Genomic DNA, 22395 nt, shown 5'->3' with positions numbered 1-22395 from the left:
AGCGAACGGGGCTGGCACTGCGATGCTGCGGCTGGAAAACAGCGGGATCAGCCCCAGGAGCCACCCGCGCCAGCCCCAGTGCAACCTTCCAGGGTCCCGTTCACGGCAGAGCCCCGAGGCGGGGGTGGCCTCCGCACCCTTCGGTGCAACAGGGAGCTGTGGGAGGGGACGAGCGACTGAGTCAATGTTAGGGGATTTTCCTTTCAGTGGCTCTTTTCCTTGTTGTGTCCTTCTGTGCGTACATATAGATGAAAGATATGTGTTTTTCAAGAAATATATCTGTACCTCTACTATAAAATAATTGTTCTCTTCTGCAATCGCCAAAGTGTGGCTGTACAGGCAGCTTGAGTGAGGGCCACTTGTGCTGGGTCCAGGTGCATCAGTCTACACATCCCCAAGCCTTTCCTCTAAAGGGGAAAAAGTTACCACAGCCCTCCTGGGGCAGTGAAAAAAAAAAAATAAAGAGACTTGTGCTGGGCACAAAATGAACCGGAGTTGTCCTCCCATATTAAGTGAGCACATGAGAGATAAGATCCAGCAGGTGTATAACACACAATCCCACAGACACACACCTTTTGTCTTCTTTAAACAGAAATGATGCACACCTCATCATCCTTACAAGTTGTGTTCCACTGTAACTCAGTAAATCAGTGATGCTCAGAGACACGGCCAAGAGGGGAGCCTTGGTGATGTTGTCCCAAACCTCTTCATTCAGTGCCCCACAGTGGGGCTGGGCTCTGCTTTGGGGTGTTGGACTCCAAGGGATGTTCGTGCCCCCTCACTTTCCCCCTTCCCCCCCCCCCCCCCCCCCCCGATTTAGGCACCAGAAACACCAGGTGCCACTGGTCAGTGGTTCATCCAGTAACTCCCACACTGCACTTTGGGCATTTTCCTGTCCCTCTCACACAGACCTGGAGCATGGTGTTGAAGCTGGCTGCTGAGCGCAGGTGGCTTTGGAGGCACAGAAGAGCCCTGAGGCTGAGCCCATTGATTTGGGCACAGCCCAAATCATGACTGTGCCCTCAATGCTTGTTTCAATGTTTCTTTTTTTTTTTTTTTTTTTTTTTTTTAATGCCCACAGGGCGGTCAAGACTTGACTTCCCCCCTCTTGGTGGGCGAGCACGGGCTGGGAAGGGCCATGTCTGGGTTTGGGGGGGGGCCCCAGCACCCTCCGTATTTTGGAAACTTCTCCCACTGTGGGCTGCCTCGAGGCTGGTGCAGGCAGTGCCACCCTGAGCATGAGTCATGGCAGGTAAGGTGGCACCGTGCCTGGTGCCCGGCTCCAGGGGCAGGCACCAGCAGGATTGCCAAGCTTTTCAGGGCAACCCGGTTCTGAGAGAGCTGCCTGCTTGGCTCGTGCCTCACCTCTCCAGCAAGAAGGCTGCTGGCTGCGTGGCTACCATTATGTATTTATTTATTTATTTATTTTTATTAAAATAGCACTTGCTGCTGGAACACGGAGCTGTCCGGGGCTCGGAGGCTGCGGCCAGCCCGGAGCAGCTCCTGCCTCTTGCCCGAGTGCCGGCAGCTGCCTCTGCACGGAGTGCCTGCTCCAAAGGCACCTGGGGCTTTCCTGCCGGGAACTGAAGGGCCGAGATTTGGGGTGAGCAGGAGGAGGGACAGAGGGGAGAACATTCCCCAGCTGGGGCTGCCCTTAGCTTTTACGCTGGTGCTTCATGGACCTGGAATAATCCATTTTGCTGTTATCAAAGCATTTGCTCTGAGCTGTGATCCCTGCTTTGCTGTTCAGGGAGATGGGACAGGTGGGGATGGCAACACCCCCAGTGGGCCACGCAGAGGTGGGAAGAGGCTGGACAGGGTTGCTGCTGGCTGGGGTGATCAACTCCTCTTTTGGGTGTAGGACGTGCTGTGGGAACTCAAACCATTATGGCCGAGCATGACTTAAATTATTAAGGAATTATAACGAAAAATTCTGTTTTAAGTTGCAGAAGTTGTGCCCACTAACACGACTTATTACAGCTATTTTGTAGGCAGCTTTCCTGGCAGGGAGCAGAGAAAACAGGTGATTACAGCTGAATAAGGAACTACTGGCTTGTGGTTTTCTCTGCACTGACCTCCGTGTTAGCCAGTTGCTGCTAATTCACACACTTTGAGCAGCAATTAATGCACATAAAATCCCATGCTGGTTCTAAACCTGTTTTGATTTTTGTCAGTGAAAAGTCTGCAGGTGAACCTCCTAGCTGAGGAAGCTGCTGTACAGCAGAGCTCTCCTTTCATGTCGCACTGCCGAGCACAAAATGCTCTGGGTAAGGAGGAGGGTGAAAATGGTCACAGGGCTGAAGCCTAAAGGGAAACATCTGCCTATTTCGTGTTAAATCCCTATTCAACACCTTTTTTTTTTTTTTTTTTTTTTAATCCCCTGGACACACAGGACTTTTCCAAGAAAACCACGTGAAGACTTTTTTTTATGAAAACCTGCGATTTTAGGAAATGGCATTCTGGACCTTATGTACATTTCTAGTACCGCTTCCTGTATATTTTTAAGCTGAAATCCTCTTAGCATGCAAAGTAAATAGATTATGATATACTGAAGGATTAAGAATCACTGTCTGGTGTCAGATTAATCCCTCATATAGACCATCACTTGTACTGACAGAAATATGGCTGCAATTCAGCAAAATAGCTGTATGGCAAGGCGATGTGTCGCAGCCTCTTAGGCAGAACAAGCCCCCCATCACCACGGTCCAGCACTGGGCCGTGTGTTTTCCAGAAATTCAGTTTCAATCCGTGGGATGTTAAAGGCACGCTCCTCTCCGAGCTCGGCCGTCGCCACCTCGGCTCAGCGTGTCGAGGAGAGGCAGCAGCTGCTCTGTTTCAAAGCTCTCTTTATTTGTTTTTCCCTGTTGAGTGTACAAAACCCTACGGGCTGCAACCCCTTGGCTCCCTTCAAACCTCGAGCCAAAGCATCTCTTTTGAATACATGCGTGGAAAGGTGTAGATTGGGATGAAGTTCCGGAACGGTGCAACCAAAATCACCCATCAAGCAGCAGAATTTTGACTCACAGGGGGAAATGGACTGTAAATATTTTATTTGGATAAAAGCAGATTTTTTGGTAATGAAATGCTTCTTATGGCTTGTGGGGCTTTTTTTTTTTTTTTTTTTTTTTTTTGAATTGTGCTTTCATTTTCAGTCCACCGTACGGATTTGCTCACCACATGAAACCACCTTCAAGAAGCTCACTGGCTTTAGGTTTCAACCACCCAGTGCTCCCCAAAAAGCTCAAAATTAATCCACATATGTGCCTAGGACAGAGCAGAAAACATCCATGCTCCTACACTCTGGGCTCCATCAGGTGGTGGGAGGAAGGACCCATGATGATGCTCTCCCCTCTTTACTGCCAGAAAAAAAAAAATAGAGAGGGCTGGCACAGGTACCCTTCTCAGTGCATTTTCTCTTTGTGGTTAGAGGAGGCAGATTAAAATCTGGACTCCAATAGAATGATGCTTAAGAGGCTCTGCATCTTTTTTTTCAAGGCAAAATAATGGTTATTCAACTAAAATGATATATCTAGATATGAAAATTGAGAGCATTCTTTGAAAAATGCTGCCGACTGTGAAAGGCTGCTCTTTCACAGAGGTATCCTGAGTGAAGATCTTATCTGCTGGTATCTCAATAGGACAGTTTTCAGAGCCTTAAGTGGAAATTCAAATCTGCTTCCAAGTGAAGATTGTAAAAACATATAATGCATAGAGAATTATAGACTTTCTCCTGAAAAGCTTATGGATTCATGCAAGAAACCCCACCACATTTTTCAGCACTGAGTTTGTATAGTAAATGGGAATTGACAATTACTTGCTTTTTTGACATAGTTGATGAAAATGTCACCAAATTGCCCTCCACAAGCAAACACTTTGTGCATGGACGTATCAGTATGAACTCAGAAATAGTCTGGAGGTCTAAGAACAGGATATTTTCTAAGCCTGGTGTTTTGTCATCTGCCAGTGGTTGGATCCAGGGCTGGTTAGAAGTTTGCTGAAGGACCTCCTGTGAGCTTCACCACCTCGGTGAGGTCTCTTCTTCTCTGCTTTGGCAGCTCGGTCACACCAGCCCAAAGTGAACAATTTGCAGAGACCCGCTGCCTCCAGTCTCCTGTAGGGGAAAGACAGGCAGGATCAGGCAGGCTGCAGGGAGAGGCACTGGGGGATGGAAACACAGGTATCAAAACACTACCCCAACCCAAGGAGAAGACACAATTGTAAACACTGTCCCACTTTAGCCTGGGAATGAAGGATGTAGCCCCAACATGGTGAAGCCTGACCTATCATTCAAGGTCAGGCATTTCTCATCTTATTTTAAGCCTCTTCACACCCCCCTGCCCTGCTGTTCCTGGGAAAAACCAGGTGGCTGCAGCTCCAGGGGCTGTGCATGGTGTCCCCTGGGATGTGAGGGGCTGGCAGCTGAGGCTCCACCTGCCTTTGAGACCCCTCACCTGGTGCTTGGAAGCTTATTGGCAAAAGTGAAACTTCAGGTTTTTGCTACCTTTTAATTAGGCTGGGTTAATGCCAGCGCGTGGCCAGCCAGGTTTTAAAGCGGGGATGGCATTTTGCATCCCTCTCACAATGCAAATGCGTGATTTAAGCACAACCCCCCCGTCCTGCACTCTGTGCCTCTGCAGGGTGGAAGCCTGAGCCCTCTGGTTTTGCAAGGGACATGGTGATGGGGAGAATGTGTGCCACCAGCAGAGGTTATTTCATAACCCGGGCTAGCGTGCCTGCGAAATGCATGAAATGCTTTGCCTTGGAAAGCGATGTAGCCTAGTGAGTCATTGCTTTCTTTTGAATTACAGATGAGTAGCCAGCCCTTCATGATGCAAAGAAAAAAACTAGGTGTGGAGCTGGAAACAAAGGGAAACGTGTGTTTGTCCTGTCTCAGAGGGCAAAACACAGTGGCTGGCATGGGAAGAGGGGGTGGGCTTGGCCCCAGGAGGTGGCTGTCAGGGCTGTGCCAAGCTGTGGGAGCACTGGTGAAGGTGGACAGGACTCCTGTGAGTGACTCCCTGTCTCCTTGACTTCAGGAAAGATGAAAAAAAAAAAAAAATCCCTAAACTCTTGCAGCTTCACAAGGAACCTTTACCAGAGCAGCAGCTCCATCTCATGGCATGTGCACTTCACCACAGAGATAGAGATCTCCCTCCAAACCAGCAGACTTCCCTACCTCAGCACGGAGGGAGCAGTAAAAGTGCAATGACTCTGAACAAACTCTGTACAGGTTCTAGCCCATGGCTTGGCTCTTCTCTTGCAGGGAGATGGTGAGAGGTGGCCCTGGTGAAATACAACCCCTTGTATTTTGAAGGTGAAATGAAAGTGTCCCTGATGTCTCACCCGAACCAGGGCTTGCATCCCAGACCCCACCAGGTTATTCCACTGTGGAAATGTGAAGCACAGCTTCACCACTGAGTCTTCTGCTTAGTAAAGGCACCCCTCTCTTCAAGGAGGTTATGAAGTACCTTACTAGGTAGCAGCCTTCATGGTGGGGCTGTGTGTATGTGCCTTGGGTTTTGGGTGACTTCAAACATTCTGTGGGCTCTACTTGCTTTCTAAACAGCATTCGTTGAAGGCTTCAAAAAATACGATTTTTTTTCTTCAGTAAAGCCCTGAGAAGCATCAGTGGTTGAAGGTATGGAAGGGGTGGATCTTTTGTCCCTAGAGCTGTGTCAGGGCCTTTTGCAGAGGGGTTTCTGCTGGTCGTTGCTCTGGGGATGAAGAGAGTATGTGGGAAGGCTGGAAAAAGACCCCAGACTATCTTTGATCAGGTAAGAGTTCAAGGTGATTTGAGTAGATCCCCGTTGCTCAAGGCGCAGGGTCCGGAATGCATCAGGTGGGTATCTGACCTGGGTTTGTGATTAGTGATTAGTGCTTCTGTCTGGGGAGATGTGAACAAGAACCCAGCCCTGCAGACCTACCTACTTGCTTTTAAAAAAAAAAAGAATACTTAAAAAAAAAGTCTTATTTGCAAACCTCTCTGGTCACACTAAAGCAGACCTGGTGGTGTCGCGTGGGAAGCCTGTGAAGCGGCATGAAGCCTGTAGAGGTATTTAATGTTAATCAAAGGCTGAAGACTGGTGATGAATGGAATCCTTCTGATATCTGCATCTTCTGTGCTGTAGCACCCCGGCAATAAAAGATGCTGTGATAATTTGATGAGTGTTGATTTTAATTGTGCAGGAAGAGGGATGTCCAAGAACAGGGGCAGCCAGCACTGCACTGCTGCTCCCTATGGTAATGAGCTGCTAGTACTCCAGAGAAGGAAAACATGAATGTCCTGACAGGAGAGCATCTACTTGTGCCCTGGAGAGTTCAGATCGTGGGGCTCCTTATGGAAATGATGTGGTCCCGCTCCGGCAGGCGAAGGGAGGAGCGGTATGGGAAGGCACACCCTGTAATTGAAAAGTCACTAAGTCATCTCGGACCTGCAGGGATAGCAGCATGGAGGCAGTGGTTTGCTCTGCCTCCACAGGTCTGAGGCAGAACAGAAGATCCTTCTACTCTCCTGGAGCGGGAAATACAGAGAAACCTCTTCCCCGCGCTGCTGTATTGCTCCCAGGAGGCTACGCTTTTTCTCCTGGGATTATTCTCAAGGGCGTGATGAAGGTGGGGAAGGGCAAGAGTGGGAGAGAGGAGAATAAATGAAGGAGCCCCGGGAACTCATTTTAAGCGCCAGTCTTCTTCAGATGAAGACTGCCTGGTTCCAGGCTGCAGGAATGACTAGGTAGAAGGACATGCCTGTTGCTAGGATCCATAGGTAGCACTCCTTTTCACTGGGAATGCCTTGTTTCCCTTGAATAGCATAATACAAAACCATTCTGTCTGATAGGTAGTCAGATGAGTGATAATATATTAAAATTATCACCTGGTAGCCATAAGGAGCCATAGGCTTCAGCATCTTAAACTGCCCGGTAGAAGATCAGTCTCTGGTCCAGGAACAAGAGAGCAGCTGAGATTAACATTTTCCAAAGGGTCTTGTTTGTACCACGGTAGGTGACCAAGGTGTTTGGATCCTCGATTTCACTGATCCAAGTCTGGGTGCTGCTACATGGGAACCCTGAACTAACCTGCAGAGTTGTACAAGATCAAATCCCAAAATAACACAGACCAGGAGGGATTTCTGGGACCACCCTGCTCAGAGCAGCAAGGCTGGGCTGGGTCTCAAGCAACACGTGGTCCTCCAGGCCACCCTAACCTCACTTCCAGGATGGAACATGAACACCAAATCCTGGCCACTCCAAATATTGTGAATGGGATGCTCACTTCTTATTTGCTTCAACCCTGTTGCCTGAGGAGCCATACCCATGCAAGCCATGCACAGGGCAAGGAAAGCTGCAGCTTATCCTCATTCCTCCAGCATCTGTCTTCATCCCCACCTTTGTGCTCAGTGGTGGGATCCCCTGGCCAGCCCAAAACCAGTCTGGCAAAGCCACATAGACTGCATTTGTCCTACTGCCAGCTGAGAACACCTCAGCAGCCCTTGCCCACTTGTCACCCTCACACCACAGGGCTGCAGGCAGGACACAGGTGACCTGTGCTGGCGCTGGAGGGACACAGGTGACCCTCATGGTAGCGCAGTCTTGCCTCTGAACCGCTTCTAATGCTTTTCTCCAGAAAACAAATCCTGTCCAACAGCTCGAGCGCTGCTTGGCTGTGTGACAGCCAGCTGCTCTGGCAGGTCACTGGGAACAGTTTGTTGCATGATCTCTACAGTTTCAGGGAGGAGAAGCTTCCTCATAGCTGAGAGCAGCAGCGAGTGAGGAGTTCACGGGCAGTGATGCACCTACAGAAGAGAGGCCCATGCCAGATCCATCCCTGCCGAGGCCTCAGTGGCCATTTGCACTGGGAATAGGTCACCTCTGGCTCCAGCTTTTCCCCAACAAATTGGCAAAGGACGGCAAAGCAAATCCTCCAGCTCACAGCTGCAGGGATCTTCCTGCAGAATTGCCTGTGCAAGAAGGGCCGGGTTTTGGGTGTGCTCCCCTTGGGTGGCACCAAGCCCAGTATTGTGTGAGCTCCCGCTGAAGCAACATGTGGGAAGTGGTGTCAGGGGGATGCCAGCCCGGGGAAGCAGGGGGATGGAAGTGGGACCTCAGGAATGGGTTGTCCATCATGCAGCAGGCTGGTGGTGGTGTCCAGGGGAAGAGCTGCTGCTGGTGGCTTCGGGCTGGATTTGGGATGGGTTGGACTGAAGCCACAGGTTGGTCCAGCTAGAAGGATCTGCGCCGATTTGCTGGGTGCTGGTTCCTGTGCTGGTACCCAGCTGCTGCAAGATTTCTGAATTTCCACGTGCCATTGAAAGTCAGGACAAAATGTTGATGGAAATATTTTCTCGGAAGCATAAAGTTAGTGCTACATGGCTACAGTGCTACTGTTCTTCTCCAAAAAACTTGGCGTGCACTACAGGCTCCCTTTACCCTGCCAGCTGTCTTCCTCTTCATCAGCCCATAGCTGCTGCCTCCCTTCCCTGGGTCCACAGCAGCTCAGATAGAAGTGTCCCATTTTCCTGTGCACAAGCAGCTCTGTGATGTGTGCTGAAATCAAAACACTTACTCCCAGGTCACAGAGGTCACACTTTGACCCACTAGTTTTTAGCAAGGGTGACCATTCAGTTGCAGTAACTTTTTGGAACTAACGAAGGCTTTAACCACTCCCTTGGGTGAGTCCTTAACGATGTGATGGCAAAGCTTTCTTCTGTGCATCACTCTCCTTATACAGCCTGAATGTTTGGGCTTGTGGATTTCATTGTTATAGCCCAGAGATTTCAAATTAACTTTGCAGTTTATTAATTCAGCTGCTTATGTGAAGGCAAGGAGATCTTCCATAGAGCTTGGGGAAGGAACAGTTAACTGCTGGCAAATCCAGCTGCAAAGCCAGGGATCCCACCAATGTCTCTAGACCACAACTGCTGCTGTGCTTTACTTCACTGGTGCCACCAAAATCATCCAAAGGCCAATGGAGAAGTCCTGTGAGATGAGGATTTCCCTCTGGTGCGACCCTGACGTGGTGAACTCTGGCACCTGGTCCCCAGCCCATACCCATCCTCCACCCAGTGCAAATGCACAGGGGCCCGCAGGAAGCTGCAAAGGTGGGGCTGCTGTGTGTTCTTCCTCAGTGCTTCAGGACTGGTAGAACAGCTCTTAGAGCACAATTTTACTTGGCACAGGCTGGTTTTGTAACGAGAGAAATAAATAAATAAGTGCCATCCTGCTCTGCTGGAAGGTTGGAGTGTTTCCTTTTTTTTTTTTTTTAATAATGATCTGTTTGCACTGAGGCCAAACATTCAATTCTTTGGCCTCAAAAATAAAAGTTTAAACAGGAATTGTAATTGGGAGGAGGCTAAAACACAGGCGCTCTTGTGCCTTCATTCGTGCTGCCACAAGATTTATTTTATCATTTGTTATATTTTATTATAGTTTTTCCTTTAAAGTAGAACTGAGGAAGCGTGTTTGTGCTGCATGCTGCTGACTCATCAGCTCTGGAGAGAGGCTGGCCCTATATATCTGTGCTCTGTGTACACCCCCACTGACTCCCCACCACCTGGGATTCCAAACCAGGCTGGGAGGGAATGTCCCCATTGCAGATGAAGGACATGATGGGCAGGATAGGGTTTCCAGGGTGCCCACATGGAAGTCTTCTTCACCTCTCCCCCCACAGTGAGTTTCCTGCAGGCTGGAAGCATGTGAGCCAATGTGGGAGAGGGAGGGGGACACAGGCCTGGAGGCATCAGTGTGGGAAGGGATGGACAACCTCTACTGGCAGCACCTCACAGTTAAACCTGTTCAGAGTTACAATAAAACCATAGGGTAGCATCTCACTCCTTTTCCCTGCAACCTCCCTCTTGGAAGTGCCAGTCCAAGTACTGGTTAGCTTGTGTAAGATAAACGTGGATGGAGGATGCAACTTTTATGCGCTGTGCTCAATAGGAAGCAGCAGGTGAAGCCCTACTCTAGCAGAAGCATAAGGGAGCATTTCTACCAATTCCAGCAAGAGCCCTGCAGGCAGGCAGCTTGCAGGGACAGGCTTGGGGAGTTTCAGGAAGCTTCAAAATAGAGTAAATAATAATAGGAAGAAATAAAATAATAAATCAGAAATGGGTTACCTGCTCTGAAGGAATGGCTCTCATATTTCCTTAAAAAAAAAAAAAAAACCCACCATGTTATTTACGTTCCATCTAACTCACTGAAAAACCCAAACAAACAGAGGTATTAGGTAACTTTAACTTTTGTTTTTTATATAAAACAAAGCTATTTTATATCATGTTATTGAATGGATGACTTAAAATACTTAATATATTGCTTATACAAGCCTATACATGTAGGATATGTATATTCCCTCAAACACCACAACAAGTTAAAGCAACCATAATTTTTGTGGATGAGGCAGTGCGGTGATGCAAGGCCAGCAGCAGATCAGGGATCCCATGTAGTCCCAGCTTGGCTGGAGAGCTGTTGTTGGGATGGGCAGCCTGGGACAGTCCCAGCTGTGGGACACCTCTCTCCCTGCACTGGGGTAGTCCTGGGGTGGTGGGGCTGCCTTCCTGAGTGCTTGCTTCCTGTCTGGGGAGGGTTTTGTGCTGCCAGCTTGCTGCAGGAGCTGCTTCGGGATGAAGCTTCATGTTACAGCTTGAGCCGAACTAACAGCTGCCAACATTAAAAAGAAGTCCTGCTGCAGGCAGTGTCCTTCTGCCCCTCGCTTGGTACTGTCTGTGGTGTCTTCTAATCCCCACACAGGGCAGGTTGGTTCATGGGATGGACAAAAGCCCAAAGGGAAAGAAAACTAAGAGCTTTTTGGTGTTGAGTTAATGCACTGTCGGCTCCCTGCACGGTCCTGAGAATGTGGGTGGAAGAAGGTGGTGAGGGAGCAGCAGGACTGGCCGTGGCAAGCTTCTAGCTCAGCTTCACTGCAAGGCAGAAGCGTGTCCATGGCTGCCTTGTTCAAAATGATCTCTTTCAGCTGTGACTGTAGGAACCACCTGGCCTAACCGTGCCTGGACACTGGCTCCATTCCTACCTACCTGTCAGTACAGCAATGGGACACCCGGACAGGGCAGGAGATAGAAGTCCTTGTCTCGCCCCTTGTGCAAACACTCTGACCTGTCCCTGCCTGGCTGCCTTCACGGGACAGCTCTTTAACCATGCCCTTCTTCTGCTGGACCGTTCCTCTGCTGGACTGCTGCACTCCCTGGGCTCTACTGTGATGGGAATGCCAAGCTGTGCCAAAGTAAGGCAGCTGCCTTCGCTTCCTCCGGAGCCCCGCAGGAACTGCGTGCACTGCTGCTTCCCATGGCGTGGAAGTGGGGAGGCTCTGCTGCTGCCTCCTGAGCAGAGTAACAGAGCCACAACTGCTGGGAGGAACAAACCCTGCCTGTTTGTGTTAAATCAGGGATACTGCTGCAAGATAAGGAGATTCAGGTGGTTGGCTGACTTATTCTACTTTCCATGAGCCAGTAGCTGAGTCCTCCTGCCTTTCCTTGCTAGGAATATAGACAAATCAAGCTCATGCTGCAAAACCTTGTTTTTTCTCCTGGACCCAAATGAATTACCAATATTTCTAGCGTCATCCCCCTGTGCATACTTGAAAAAGACTTGCTCACTTACCTTCCTGGCTGCTGGAAAAGGTTTTCTTGATCAGGGAGGTGGTGCGGCCATCTGCTCCAGGCTCCGTGTCCTCTGCCTGTCTGTGGCTGGTTGATCTTGGAAAAACAGAAGTGATAGATGGGGAGGGAGCAATGACTGCAGAGTTGGGGAGACACTGCAGAGCAGAGCAAAGCTGTTCTATTTGTTTGCTATCTTTTCAAGTATACAGCAGCCTGTGTAATTTCCTGGCTACAAACTGCAGCCCTTTTCTGTCTGATGCCAGTAGGTTTGTTGACCGAGCGTCAGTACAATCGCTCATTTGGCCGTGTAGTCGTTCCAGCCCTGTCCTGTCATTCAAAGATGAGGTATAAAGCTGGTGTTTTTTCTGAGCAATTACAGTTTCGTTAAGCAGGACAGGCTGGGGATGTGCAACACACATAGTCGGCACCAGGCACTGCTGGCAGCCCTGCACGGAGGAAGTTGGGCAAATGCCAGGAGAGGAGGATATTAGACTCAACAAACAGCACTGATTTTCTGAAATTTTTGTCCATCCACCACTTTCATCAGTGAAATCCAAATTGTGAAGGAGGTGCAGGGAGGAAAGCATCAACTATGTGTTATGGAAAATGCAGATGAATTTTTTTTTTGGGGGGGGGCGGTGGGGTGGTTTGTTTTTGGTTTTCTTTTGGGTTTTACTAGTCTTGGTTTCTTCAGCTGTCATTAATCTCTGCTTACACAGGCATGTGGAAAGGCAATCCATTCCCAGTGCAGTGGAACTGGAAACCTGGAGGCCACACTGTGCCATCTTGGCTTGCTGACTCGTTGTTCGTCCTGCCATCCGCAACCTGCCAAGCGCTCAGTGAAGTCCAAGGGAGCATTGCTTCCATCAAGAACGAGTCAAGTAGAGAATATAAGCTAAATATCCAATGCCAGGCCAAGTGGGAACCCTTCTGGGAGGATTCTCATCATTTGGGTAGCTTTTCCTCCTCTGTGGATGTAGTCAGGTTTGACTCGAGCAGCGTTTTACTCAAGGGTGGCTTTCAGGTATGACAGCGGTGTAGCCGTGAGAATAAAAATGTGAACGCCTTTGTGCAGCGCCCAATTTCTTCACTGCCACAGTGCAAAATCTCACTCAGCTTTGATAACATAAATAATACATTCCAGGCATAAAAAGCCCTCTATTACTGATGGGAATATAAATAATAATAATAATAAAAAAAGCTGAAATATTCCCTGTGCCTTTGTCTTCCCACTACCAGCCAGAAGACAGCCACGCAAGCATCTGGGTACATGTAAAGCAACTAAAACCACCTCTCCTCATCAGCTTTCTCGACACATTTTTAAGCTGCAGTAATGCAACTCTGTCATCACACTAAGCTTTATTGGTTCAGAAACTAAGAAACTTCATTGGAGACCAGATTATGCTGGTTGCAAAAGCAGGGGGGATTCTTCTGCTCTTCAACCCCATTATCTCCTCCGTAGTGTCTTGATCAGCTTTCTTACACTCAGCCTCGGATTCTGCCGAGACCCGCAAATTGCTTTTTTTGGCTGCCAAATTGCCATAACCCTTCTATTTTTATATTTTAAAAGAGCTTTAAACCCTCCATCCTCTTTGGATGTGTCTTTAAAATTGACCAGTACTGGGAGGATTTCATGTATATCCAAAGGCTTAGAAGAAGATGTTACCTCTACTGAGCTTCTAGTTTTACAGTCAACAGACATGAAAAGCCCAGTGGGGATAAAAGGAACTTAACCAGTTCTGTCTAATGCATATAAATCTACCTAAGAGCTCAAGGCACTGGAAGTACTCAATGCACTACATTTATCTGAGTCTAAGATACAGAAATGGGTCTTCAGCCCACATGCCACATGTCCCATTTTGATGCCAAGTTAATATGAATTAAGAGACTGAGATGAATAAACAAGGTCAGTCTGGGCTGGGCCAAGTTGAATCAATGTGAAATAATTGTCAGTATTTTCTGTCAGCAACGCTGGTTTATCTTGGCTCAGGATTCTCAGTGCTATAGATTATAAAATGTTTTCAGTGGAACAGTTGGCAGACATTTTATTGATTTTTCTTTGTTTTGTGAATGCTGGAAAAATTTCCATTAAGTATACACGCCATTCATGTGATGAAGCCAAATTGCTTTTTCAAACTTTTCTTTCTTCAAGTGTGCTAATGCGTTAATACATTAGCAATCTAATTTAATCAAGAGGTCCTTTGTCTGGAATCAAGAGGCCATGGAGCACACCTTGGTGTATCTTGAGCACTTGTGGGCTAAGAAGAGTTAATTTTGTATTTTCAAGGTGCAGTATGCACACTGACTGATTAATTTGCCCCTCTGAATTTGGTAATGTATTATCTCAGTTTTACAGATGTAGGAATTGAGAGTGCAACTTTGCACAAAGCCATCAATATCTGCCTGCTGTTGCATTCTTGAGGCATATGAAACTCCTGGGCTGAGCAGCATCAAAGAAGGAAGAGAAGGAAGAGAAGGAAGAGAAGGAAGAGAAGGAAGAGAAAGAAAGAGAGGGAAGGCTGCAGCAACCAGGCAGGAACAGCACTGGATCCAGCTGAGCTGCTGGATCCCACTTCTGACATGAATTTCCTCCACCACATCGCCACATCCCTGCATCACACCTATTAACAGAGTTAATTTGGAACTGAAAGCTGCTTAGGCAGATAGAGCAGCTGGTAGGATTGCACCTGGACCTGGCAGACATAATTTCTCAACCTATATTCCTGCTATTTTAAGACTGGGTTTGTTTCCTGGTTAAAGATGACTTTTGAAAAAGGTGGAAGTTATAATGGTGATGAATGCCTACTTTAATTGCACGGAACAGTCAAGTAGGAGTAAGAAATCTATTTCATGTTGTTTTTTGTGCGACACACAAAAAGGGATGCTGTGGGATAACTCCAATTCCCTCCCTCTATGCTGATTTAATAAACAACATATAGATCTGAAAGATGCTCTTAGAACTTCCTAAGGTTTGGTCAATGACGCTACAGATTCAAAATATACAGACATGCTCATGAACTTAAATAAAAACTTTGTGGAAAAGTAGGAATGTGTCTATTTTTAAGTACATAGTCAACACAGAAGTTTTATGATAAAAATCACTGTGACGACAAACACTTTTGCCTTCCATCCTAATCACTTGTACTAAAATAATAGACAGCCTAATTAAAATGGGAGTAGTTCTGGTGTGGGGGATGGGGACTAGGTAGATGGATAATGAGCTAAAAACCCCTCCAACCCAGCTTCACACACATCCCGACCACTGCCAACAAATGGAAGATATTCAAGTCCGCAACACGTGATGGTAAGGAAAGAGAATGACACGGTGATGGGGAGGAAACCCACACTGCAGCTGCCAAGGCCAGTGGCAGAGGAGTGAGTGCAGTCACAGCTCTGAGTGACTCTGGTGCCAGACTCTGGCATGGTCACAGGCACTCACTGGTTGACTCATCCAGAAATAAGCTGTCTCACAGACACTCAATCAGCTCCTTTGTGTGGCTGAGAGAATCAGCATGCTACCTTGGTCCTCTGAACAATAGCATCCAAAACATTCTCCTCAAGCACAGGCTTCTGCTGCAGGGTTATGCTGATCAAAACCTTTTCATAAACAGGTAACAAGAATAATGGGAGGACAAGAACTTCCAGGCTCAAACACAGGTGACACTTGGAAGGAGAGAGGGCAATGGTCAATGCCAAACATAAGCCAGAGGTGAGAACTTTATATTATAAAATTATTCACAAGACTGTGTATTGTTGGTGGTGTTTAACTGCCCTTTTTATGTCAGAGTGAAAGAAATCAGGCAGCAAATGTAATCCTGCTTTCTAGAATGCTGTCCTGAAATCTTTACTGCCCATAACTCTGTGTGTGTGTGTGTGTATGGCTCAGAAAGCTGACTATAGCTCTCCACTAGCACCAACACCACTGTGGCTTTCATAGAACATCATGGAGTTAAATCAAGAATAAGTTCTTAAAGAAATAAACCCTTGAGATTGTTTCATGAATGCTTCTTTTCTTTCCAGCCTTTTCTGTCCATTTTCTGACCCTGTCTTCATCCCAGATTATGGCTTTCCTGGTTAAGCAAAGGACATGATGATGTGAAGAGTTAGTTGAAGTGATTTTTCAATCACACAGCCTGAAAACTGGGCTTCGCTTGCACATATGCAGACATCAAACTCCCTGAAGGGCATCAGAAATGAAGTTTATTAGGCAAGTGAAAAGTGTCTTCTGCTAGTCTTCACAGGGCCCTTGCTCATGACTTCTGCCTAGATGTAACTCATGTGAAATGCCTCAGCTGTCCCAAGAGCTGAAATAGAAGGAAGAAAGAAGTATGTGCTGGAGGTGAGCTTCCAGAAAGTTGAGTGAAATGCAGATTTGGGACAGCATCTGGGTCTGACAGGGCTGATTGTGTCAGAAATGCAGTAATGGAGTAATTGGTGTGACTAGCTGGTACCAAAATGTAAAGCCAAAGCAGATAACAAGAGACTCTGAAAGAAGAACAGCCATTGGATACTCTTGCTGAACAACTGCAAAGTCCATGTGTGGTCTCTTACAGGAACTTAAAGAACCACTGCTACCCAGAAGAAGCCAATTACAAACCCAGAAGTCTCTGGTAATTCTGGAGTATCTGGGGCAGAGAGATTAAACACTGCAATGACCACAGAACAGAGAACAGCCCTATTTATGTAGGGTCCCAACACTAAAACTTCCTTTCTTTATAAAGATTTCTTCATGTGACATCTGATGCAGACTTGCTAGCAGATACATCGTAGAAGAGCAACTCTGTAAAACTGGAGGCAAACCAAGCCACAGCTGGGTGCTTGTAACCATCTGTGGCTTTCTTTAAGCGCAGGGAAGAAGTTGTTGGAGTCACCCGTGCCTCAGCAGGTGACCTTCCCAGTTGGCTGGTGTTGTCACAGGGAGTGCCTTCGAAACCTAAATTCTTGTTGGCAGGCTTCAAGCAGCTGTGGCCAGCCAGGAGAGCCGTGAGAAGTTTTCTTCCCCAGCATTGTAAACGCTCACTGAAATCTCCGGCCTCTCCCAGTGGATGTCAGCGGCATCTCCAGGCGTCCGCAGGTGAAGGAGCTGATGAATGGGTGGGAGCCTGCTTTATGCTCTCCAACCAAAAGCCTTGGGAAATCCCAGCAGTTTGTGCAGCTCTGGAAATTACAGGGAACCGCTCCTGAGGCTCAGCGAAGTACGGTGACCCACCTGGGTAGGTGCAGGCAAATGTGGTCAGGTGGGGAGCCCAGGAGTCGGGGCAAAGTTGAGCTCTCAGTCTCTCTCCTGAGACACCTGAGGAAGGCAGATGTGGGACTGCCAGAGATGTGTGAGTCAGAGCAACCTCCAGAAGGAGAAAGGTGAGCGGAAGGGAGGGAGGATAGCGTGTTTATACCCTGGGATCAGAGGCGTGTTGGGATCAGTCTTGGCTCTGGTGCGCTGCTAAAGGAGCTCCTTGTAGTGGAGCACTTGGAGAGCCCTCTGGAGACAGTACAGCCTCCAGTATGGAGACTGCCTTTACAATTTGCCCGTATCAGTACAGTGGTATCTTCATCCCAAAAGTTAAGAAGGAATAACTGTGCACTGTATTTTTGAAGTCAGGCCCACCTCCAAACCCATTAGATAGCTCTGAAAGCTTTAGAACATGTCCCATATCCTAAAAGTTGTAGCAATGTATAAAATAAATGCTTCACTTGTGCAGCTGGTAAAATGAATGTAACACTGAATATGGAAAAAGCTCAGTGTCCCCTTGTGAGGGGAGAGAGAAAACTAGTTAACATACAGATTTCCAGAAAGAGAAGGAAATGTGTGTTTTGCCCACATGAACTGTGAGTTCAGCACAGTTATGTATAAATGGCTGGGATGAATGTAACGTGCAACTTCAACATCATATTCACACCAGATTTACTAAAAATATTCCTAGAGATGCTAGGCATAGAAAATAAAAATAAGTCAATATACTACACATCTATATAGTCACTGGGAACAAATAACTGTTTTTTTTTTTCTTTTCTATCAAGAATGCACAAAGAAAAATAACAGAAACAAATGCTTTTTGAATCTCTGTAGAAGACCTGTTTCTTCCTAATTTCTTATCCCTTGCAAGGTGGTGTGCAGGTTCCCTTGCAACAAAAGTGTTGGAAAAAAAATCCCAGTTATCAGAACTGTTGTTTCTCTCATAGCTAAGTTCAAAGTTTTAATCAGTTTCAGAAGAAGGGCACTTTCAAAATATCTTCCCAGGAATTTTGATTACAGGCTAGTGACATGCTTACAGAAATCTGTAAAGATCATGTCTGGTTTTCAAATGTTCTGTTCACCACCTGCAAATGTTAATTTGCTGCGTTTCCATTGCTGTATTTCTCCTTTCTTCACATTCAACAAGCAAGGCTGCCTTTGCCCAAATGATTTAATTTGAAAATGGTTGTGCTAGTGTGTGTTAAAGGCTTGCAAACTGTCTATGTTTCTGGAGATTTCTTTGGGTCTATGCCGTGTCCTGTGGGTTTCCAGGTTTTTCTTAGTTTCTTAGTGTGTTAACGTTTTCTTGTGTTTGCAGTCAAGATGCAGACAACAACTGAAGTTGTCAGGAAGGTTCAGAATATCAACCATACATTTGGAAACCATTCACAACTCACCTGTGGGAGCAGCTCTGCACTGTTGGTCTGTCAGCAGGGCTGGGAGCAGGTGGGTTGCACCCTCCTCCCTGCTCTGGAGATTGGTCAATGAAAGTTTCACGAGATGGGTCTTCTTCATCTGAGTTCCCCAGAAGTTCTGTGAAGATGAATCATGACATGGTATCACACTTACTTCATCAGAAAGTGCCAACCCAAGCTGCTGACTGCTTGCCTTGGATGCCCATAAGGACAAGGGTGTCCTCTCTTGCAAGAGATCAAACTGAATGGAAACCCACATGCTTCCACAGCTTTCACCCTTGGCTTTTCCCTTGAAAAGGAGGCCAAGTATCCAATGAAGAGTAACAAGAAACAGGTCCAAGAGTTTTTGAAAGACAGAGACCGAGTGTGTACTGGCTATAGTTAGCAAGGAGGAAATGCCTTCTCTAAATAGTCAACTACAGAAGGTCCAGCTGTCTGCCAAAGGCTGCTGCATGAGCATTTCCCTGTTGCCATAGGGATCAAAGTCTTATCAATTGGACTAGTTCTCCAGAGAGGTATGTATAACTCCTTCCTTTAAAAATAAAGGCTTCCCTTAGTTTTTTGGGGTTTTTTTTTAAATATTCTGGTTCACAATCGAGACCTGAAGTCTTCAGCAGGTGAAGCATGGGCATCTAAGTCACAAGTTCCAGTCTGAGCCCTGCGGTAAAGGAAATAGTTAAAAAATACCTGAAGCACTTAAAAATATAGAGGAGGAATTGCATATTCTAGGTGAGAGACTTAAAATAAATAAATAAAAATTTTAATCAAACCGCAGGCTAGCAGAGTTTGGATTAAGGGAAAAAAAAAAAAACCTGCTACAGATAAAGACTTTAAAAGATTGTTCTCAAAATTCTAAGACCCTTTTGCATTTTTTCCTCTTTTAATCCTGTTCTTCTCCCCTTGTTCTCTGCCTTCTTGGATCCTGTGTAAGCTAATCTGCATGATACCCCTGGTGGCACCCGTGGGCAGTGGAGAGGATGTAACACCCTGGCGAGTGTTGCCACGCTGTTGGCTTACATTTTGTCTGGAGACCCAAAACACTCACTGGCTTAGGAGGGCAAATCTCCTCGTAAGCATTTCTGAACCTCTGGGTCCTAAAAATCCAGTGCCGTGGGATTGCTGTGGACTATTCCTACCCTTCATGCCACCTAAGTATTACTGGCACCCGTGGTGTGAGGGAGGGTGGAAGTGTGGCAAGGTTTGGTTTTCCCAAGTTGCTGATGCTGTCTGTCTGAGCTGCTGGTTCCCACACGTGGAGCAATGTGGGGAATGGTTGAAAATGGCCAACTCGGTTGAAGGCAGCACACCTCAAGCATGCACAACACACTACAATAAATAAATGTGCTAAACCAGCACTGGTGCAATTTCTCCTCCATCTTGAATTAAAAAAAAAATAAAAAAAAATCTTCCAAACAGAAATAAATGAAGAGGAGAAAACAAGTGTACGGGCAATACTTTACGTCACGGAAACGCAAATCCAGGGCAAGTAAGGGAGGTTTCTCTGGAGATCCTTGTGGAGGCTTGCAGAATGAGAAGCCAAGAGAAGGAGAGGAACAGTATTGAGAACTTACAAAGGTTCATGAAAAGCTGCTTTTCATATACATGAAGAGTTCTGGGAATGGGCTTAAACTAAATTTCTCTTGATGGGAAAAAAAAATAGGCAAAATCCACTGCAGGTCTTGTGGCACAAACTTTGACAGCCTCTGCTTGGGAACACAGCTCTCACTGCTGTACTCCCACCTGGAACTGGGTCTTTGGTCCTGAAGAGCCTCCCTCTTCACTTGGCCAGAGTTTGTTAAGAAACAGAATGTTAAACCTTTGAATTTGCAAAATGTCAAAGTTCAGATGTACAGAGTGAGTCAAGTATCTGCAATTAATTTTTCTTTTCCTTTTTTTACTTCTTCCACTTACTCAGTAACATCTAAGGCCTACATAACTTACCCCCTTAAAGCTACAAACTTTCATCAATGTATGATGTCCATGACTTCTCCTGATCTACTACTCCTGAAGCTGGCCCAGCTCCAAGGAGTGGGGACATTTCAGAACATAAAACCCTGAGAGATGCTGAAAGAGGAATGAGTATTGAGAAAATAAACTAATTAGAATCAGGTCAACTTTTTCTTGATCTCTTTCCATCACACTACTGATCTGTGTTCTCTTGCCCCTGCTGAGAACCAGCGCTGAGTAAATCCCAGTCCTCACACCAATCACTTCAGAGTAACCCATGCACGTTCTCCAGATGGTACCCCATAGATTTTTAACGTGGACTGGGCTACAGCTTGGATGTATAGAGTCCAGGTGTGCCATATTTCTAACATATGAATGCTATGAGCAATTAATTATAGCATGGCCAGTGACTCTGATATTTTTGTGCCGTGGATGTAGCACAGCTACACCTTGTTAGATAATGCTACTGGATCCATGGGAACTTCATGGAAAACAGCAGTCTGTCATCTGCAAGCACAAAACCAGGGGAAGAGCAGGGTTCTTACCCACAGGAGTGCAAATAGATTTCTCTGCACTTTCATATCTAAAATAAATATCTCCAACTGACCTCAAGTTATGAGCATTGAACTTATTGTGGTCTGGGCATACAGCTGCAGCGTGGATGCCAGGAGTGGTTCAAAGCCACAAAACCATCAGATATGAGCTATAGAGTAAAGAAATAAATATTTTTGTTGTGGGACATGGACTCTGCTCCCTGTGAAAAGTGCTAAAGCATTAAAAACAAATGTGCAAGGAGGACTGTTTAAACAACACAGCCCTTCCCAAACTGGAGGCACCATATCCCACTTTTAATTAGAAAGGGAAGGATTTTGTCAACAATGCCACAGATCTGGGAGAGGGTGGTAGTCCTCACATCTAGATGAGGGTTCTGGCTAGGGTTTGGTGCTTGATAGAGACCTGACTTTGTTCTAGAACTGGAGAGATCATAAGTTTGACCTCAGATTTTGTATTCAGGCAATCAGAGATGTTCCTTTGCCTTTTTGCAAAATAAACTCCTGCTGTTTAAATTCTAAACTACTATTTACTTAATGTGTTAAGATCAAGGGATTTCAATCTGAATTTGAATTTCAAAAATTTGAGAGTTGGTACTATGCTAATGTTGTTTCATCATTAAAGTAATTTACCAGCTGCAATAATATGAATCTTTTGTGCTAAAAAAAAAAAAAAATAGAATGTTTTTAAAAAATCCCATTTGTCATGATCAGTATTAGGTTAGTATTGTGTACACCCAACCATGCAATGACACAATGCACACTCTGCACTTCCAAAATTCGGTGGTAATTGCTACTGCTACATCTCACACCTGTCTGAAAGAGCCAAATACCTTTCTTTGCAAGCCCACTGAAAGTTCTCCTATACTTTAAGGAGCAGGATGCTCTCTAGGTAATGCATGCAGGTGATGAGATATCACGCCTTGCCTGCTCACACATCTGGCATTATTTAACCATATCTATTCTCTTTTGAATCTGTGTCCACAAATCGGAAGCTGTTTCCATTCTCCAGGATTTTCCATCGGGCTTTCAGGGACAAAAATGCATTTCAAAACGTGCAAATCCGTGGTAAAATGAAAACCTCCTTTTAATATTGTTTGCAAAATTGACAGCTCTACTTAACAGCAGCCATTAAATTATTTACAAAGTAGCAGCTGCCCTTGTAGCAGCCTTTATTTTGGGCGTGAAAAATAAACTAGTTGATAAGTGAGAGATAAGCCATTTGACTTCCTCTTTGTGTGCCTGGCATGGTGCACAGAGCCAATTCTGTACAATCTGATGTTTACAGAGCAATCCTCGTGTACGACCTCCTTAGGCAACAGGGACACAAGAAGCCTTTAAAACGCTGAAGCAAGCATTTAATCAGAACTCTTCATGCTGATCTCTGAAAAATTCAATAAGTTCAAAAATTGTAACTCCTTCTAAAGATAATTTTTTTTTTTTTTTTTTTGCTTCAGGAATTGCAAATATATCCCAATGAACTCCCAATGAACTCCCAATGAACTGCACAGACTTCAGCCACATTACTGTTACAGTAAACAAAAAAAGAGGTAAAGAGTAGCTTTTTTTTCCAAGAGAAACCAATCAAGGGTCTGAATAAATGCAAATAGTTAATTCAGGTGAGTGCTGTAAAACAGTAGAATG

At 46.1% G+C, this 22395-nt stretch overlaps 1 protein-coding gene across 1 annotated transcript in view; it reads right to left on the bottom strand.

The window, feature by feature from the left end:
• Positions 1-4060: 4060 nt before the first annotated feature.
• WDPCP (WD repeat containing planar cell polarity effector) overlaps positions 4061-22395 on the bottom strand; it is a 100655-nt gene continuing 82320 nt past the window's right edge. Inside the window, exons 14-17 of the mRNA XM_062489469.1 lie at positions 18236-18371; positions 11607-11701; positions 10109-10137; positions 4061-4111 (exon numbers count right to left, since the gene is read on the bottom strand). Of these exons, the coding sequence (XP_062345453.1) occupies positions 4061-4111; positions 10109-10137; positions 11607-11701; positions 18236-18371 (311 nt within the window). The remainder of the gene's footprint in view (positions 4112-10108; positions 10138-11606; positions 11702-18235; positions 18372-22395) is intronic.

Source organism: Cinclus cinclus, chromosome 3 (assembly GCF_963662255.1).
Source record: "Cinclus cinclus chromosome 3, bCinCin1.1, whole genome shotgun sequence".
Taxonomy (NCBI): Eukaryota; Metazoa; Chordata; class Aves; order Passeriformes; family Cinclidae; genus Cinclus; species Cinclus cinclus.
The sequence above is the reverse complement of the archived record's forward strand: the minus strand, read 5'-3'. Positions and strand labels throughout refer to the sequence as shown.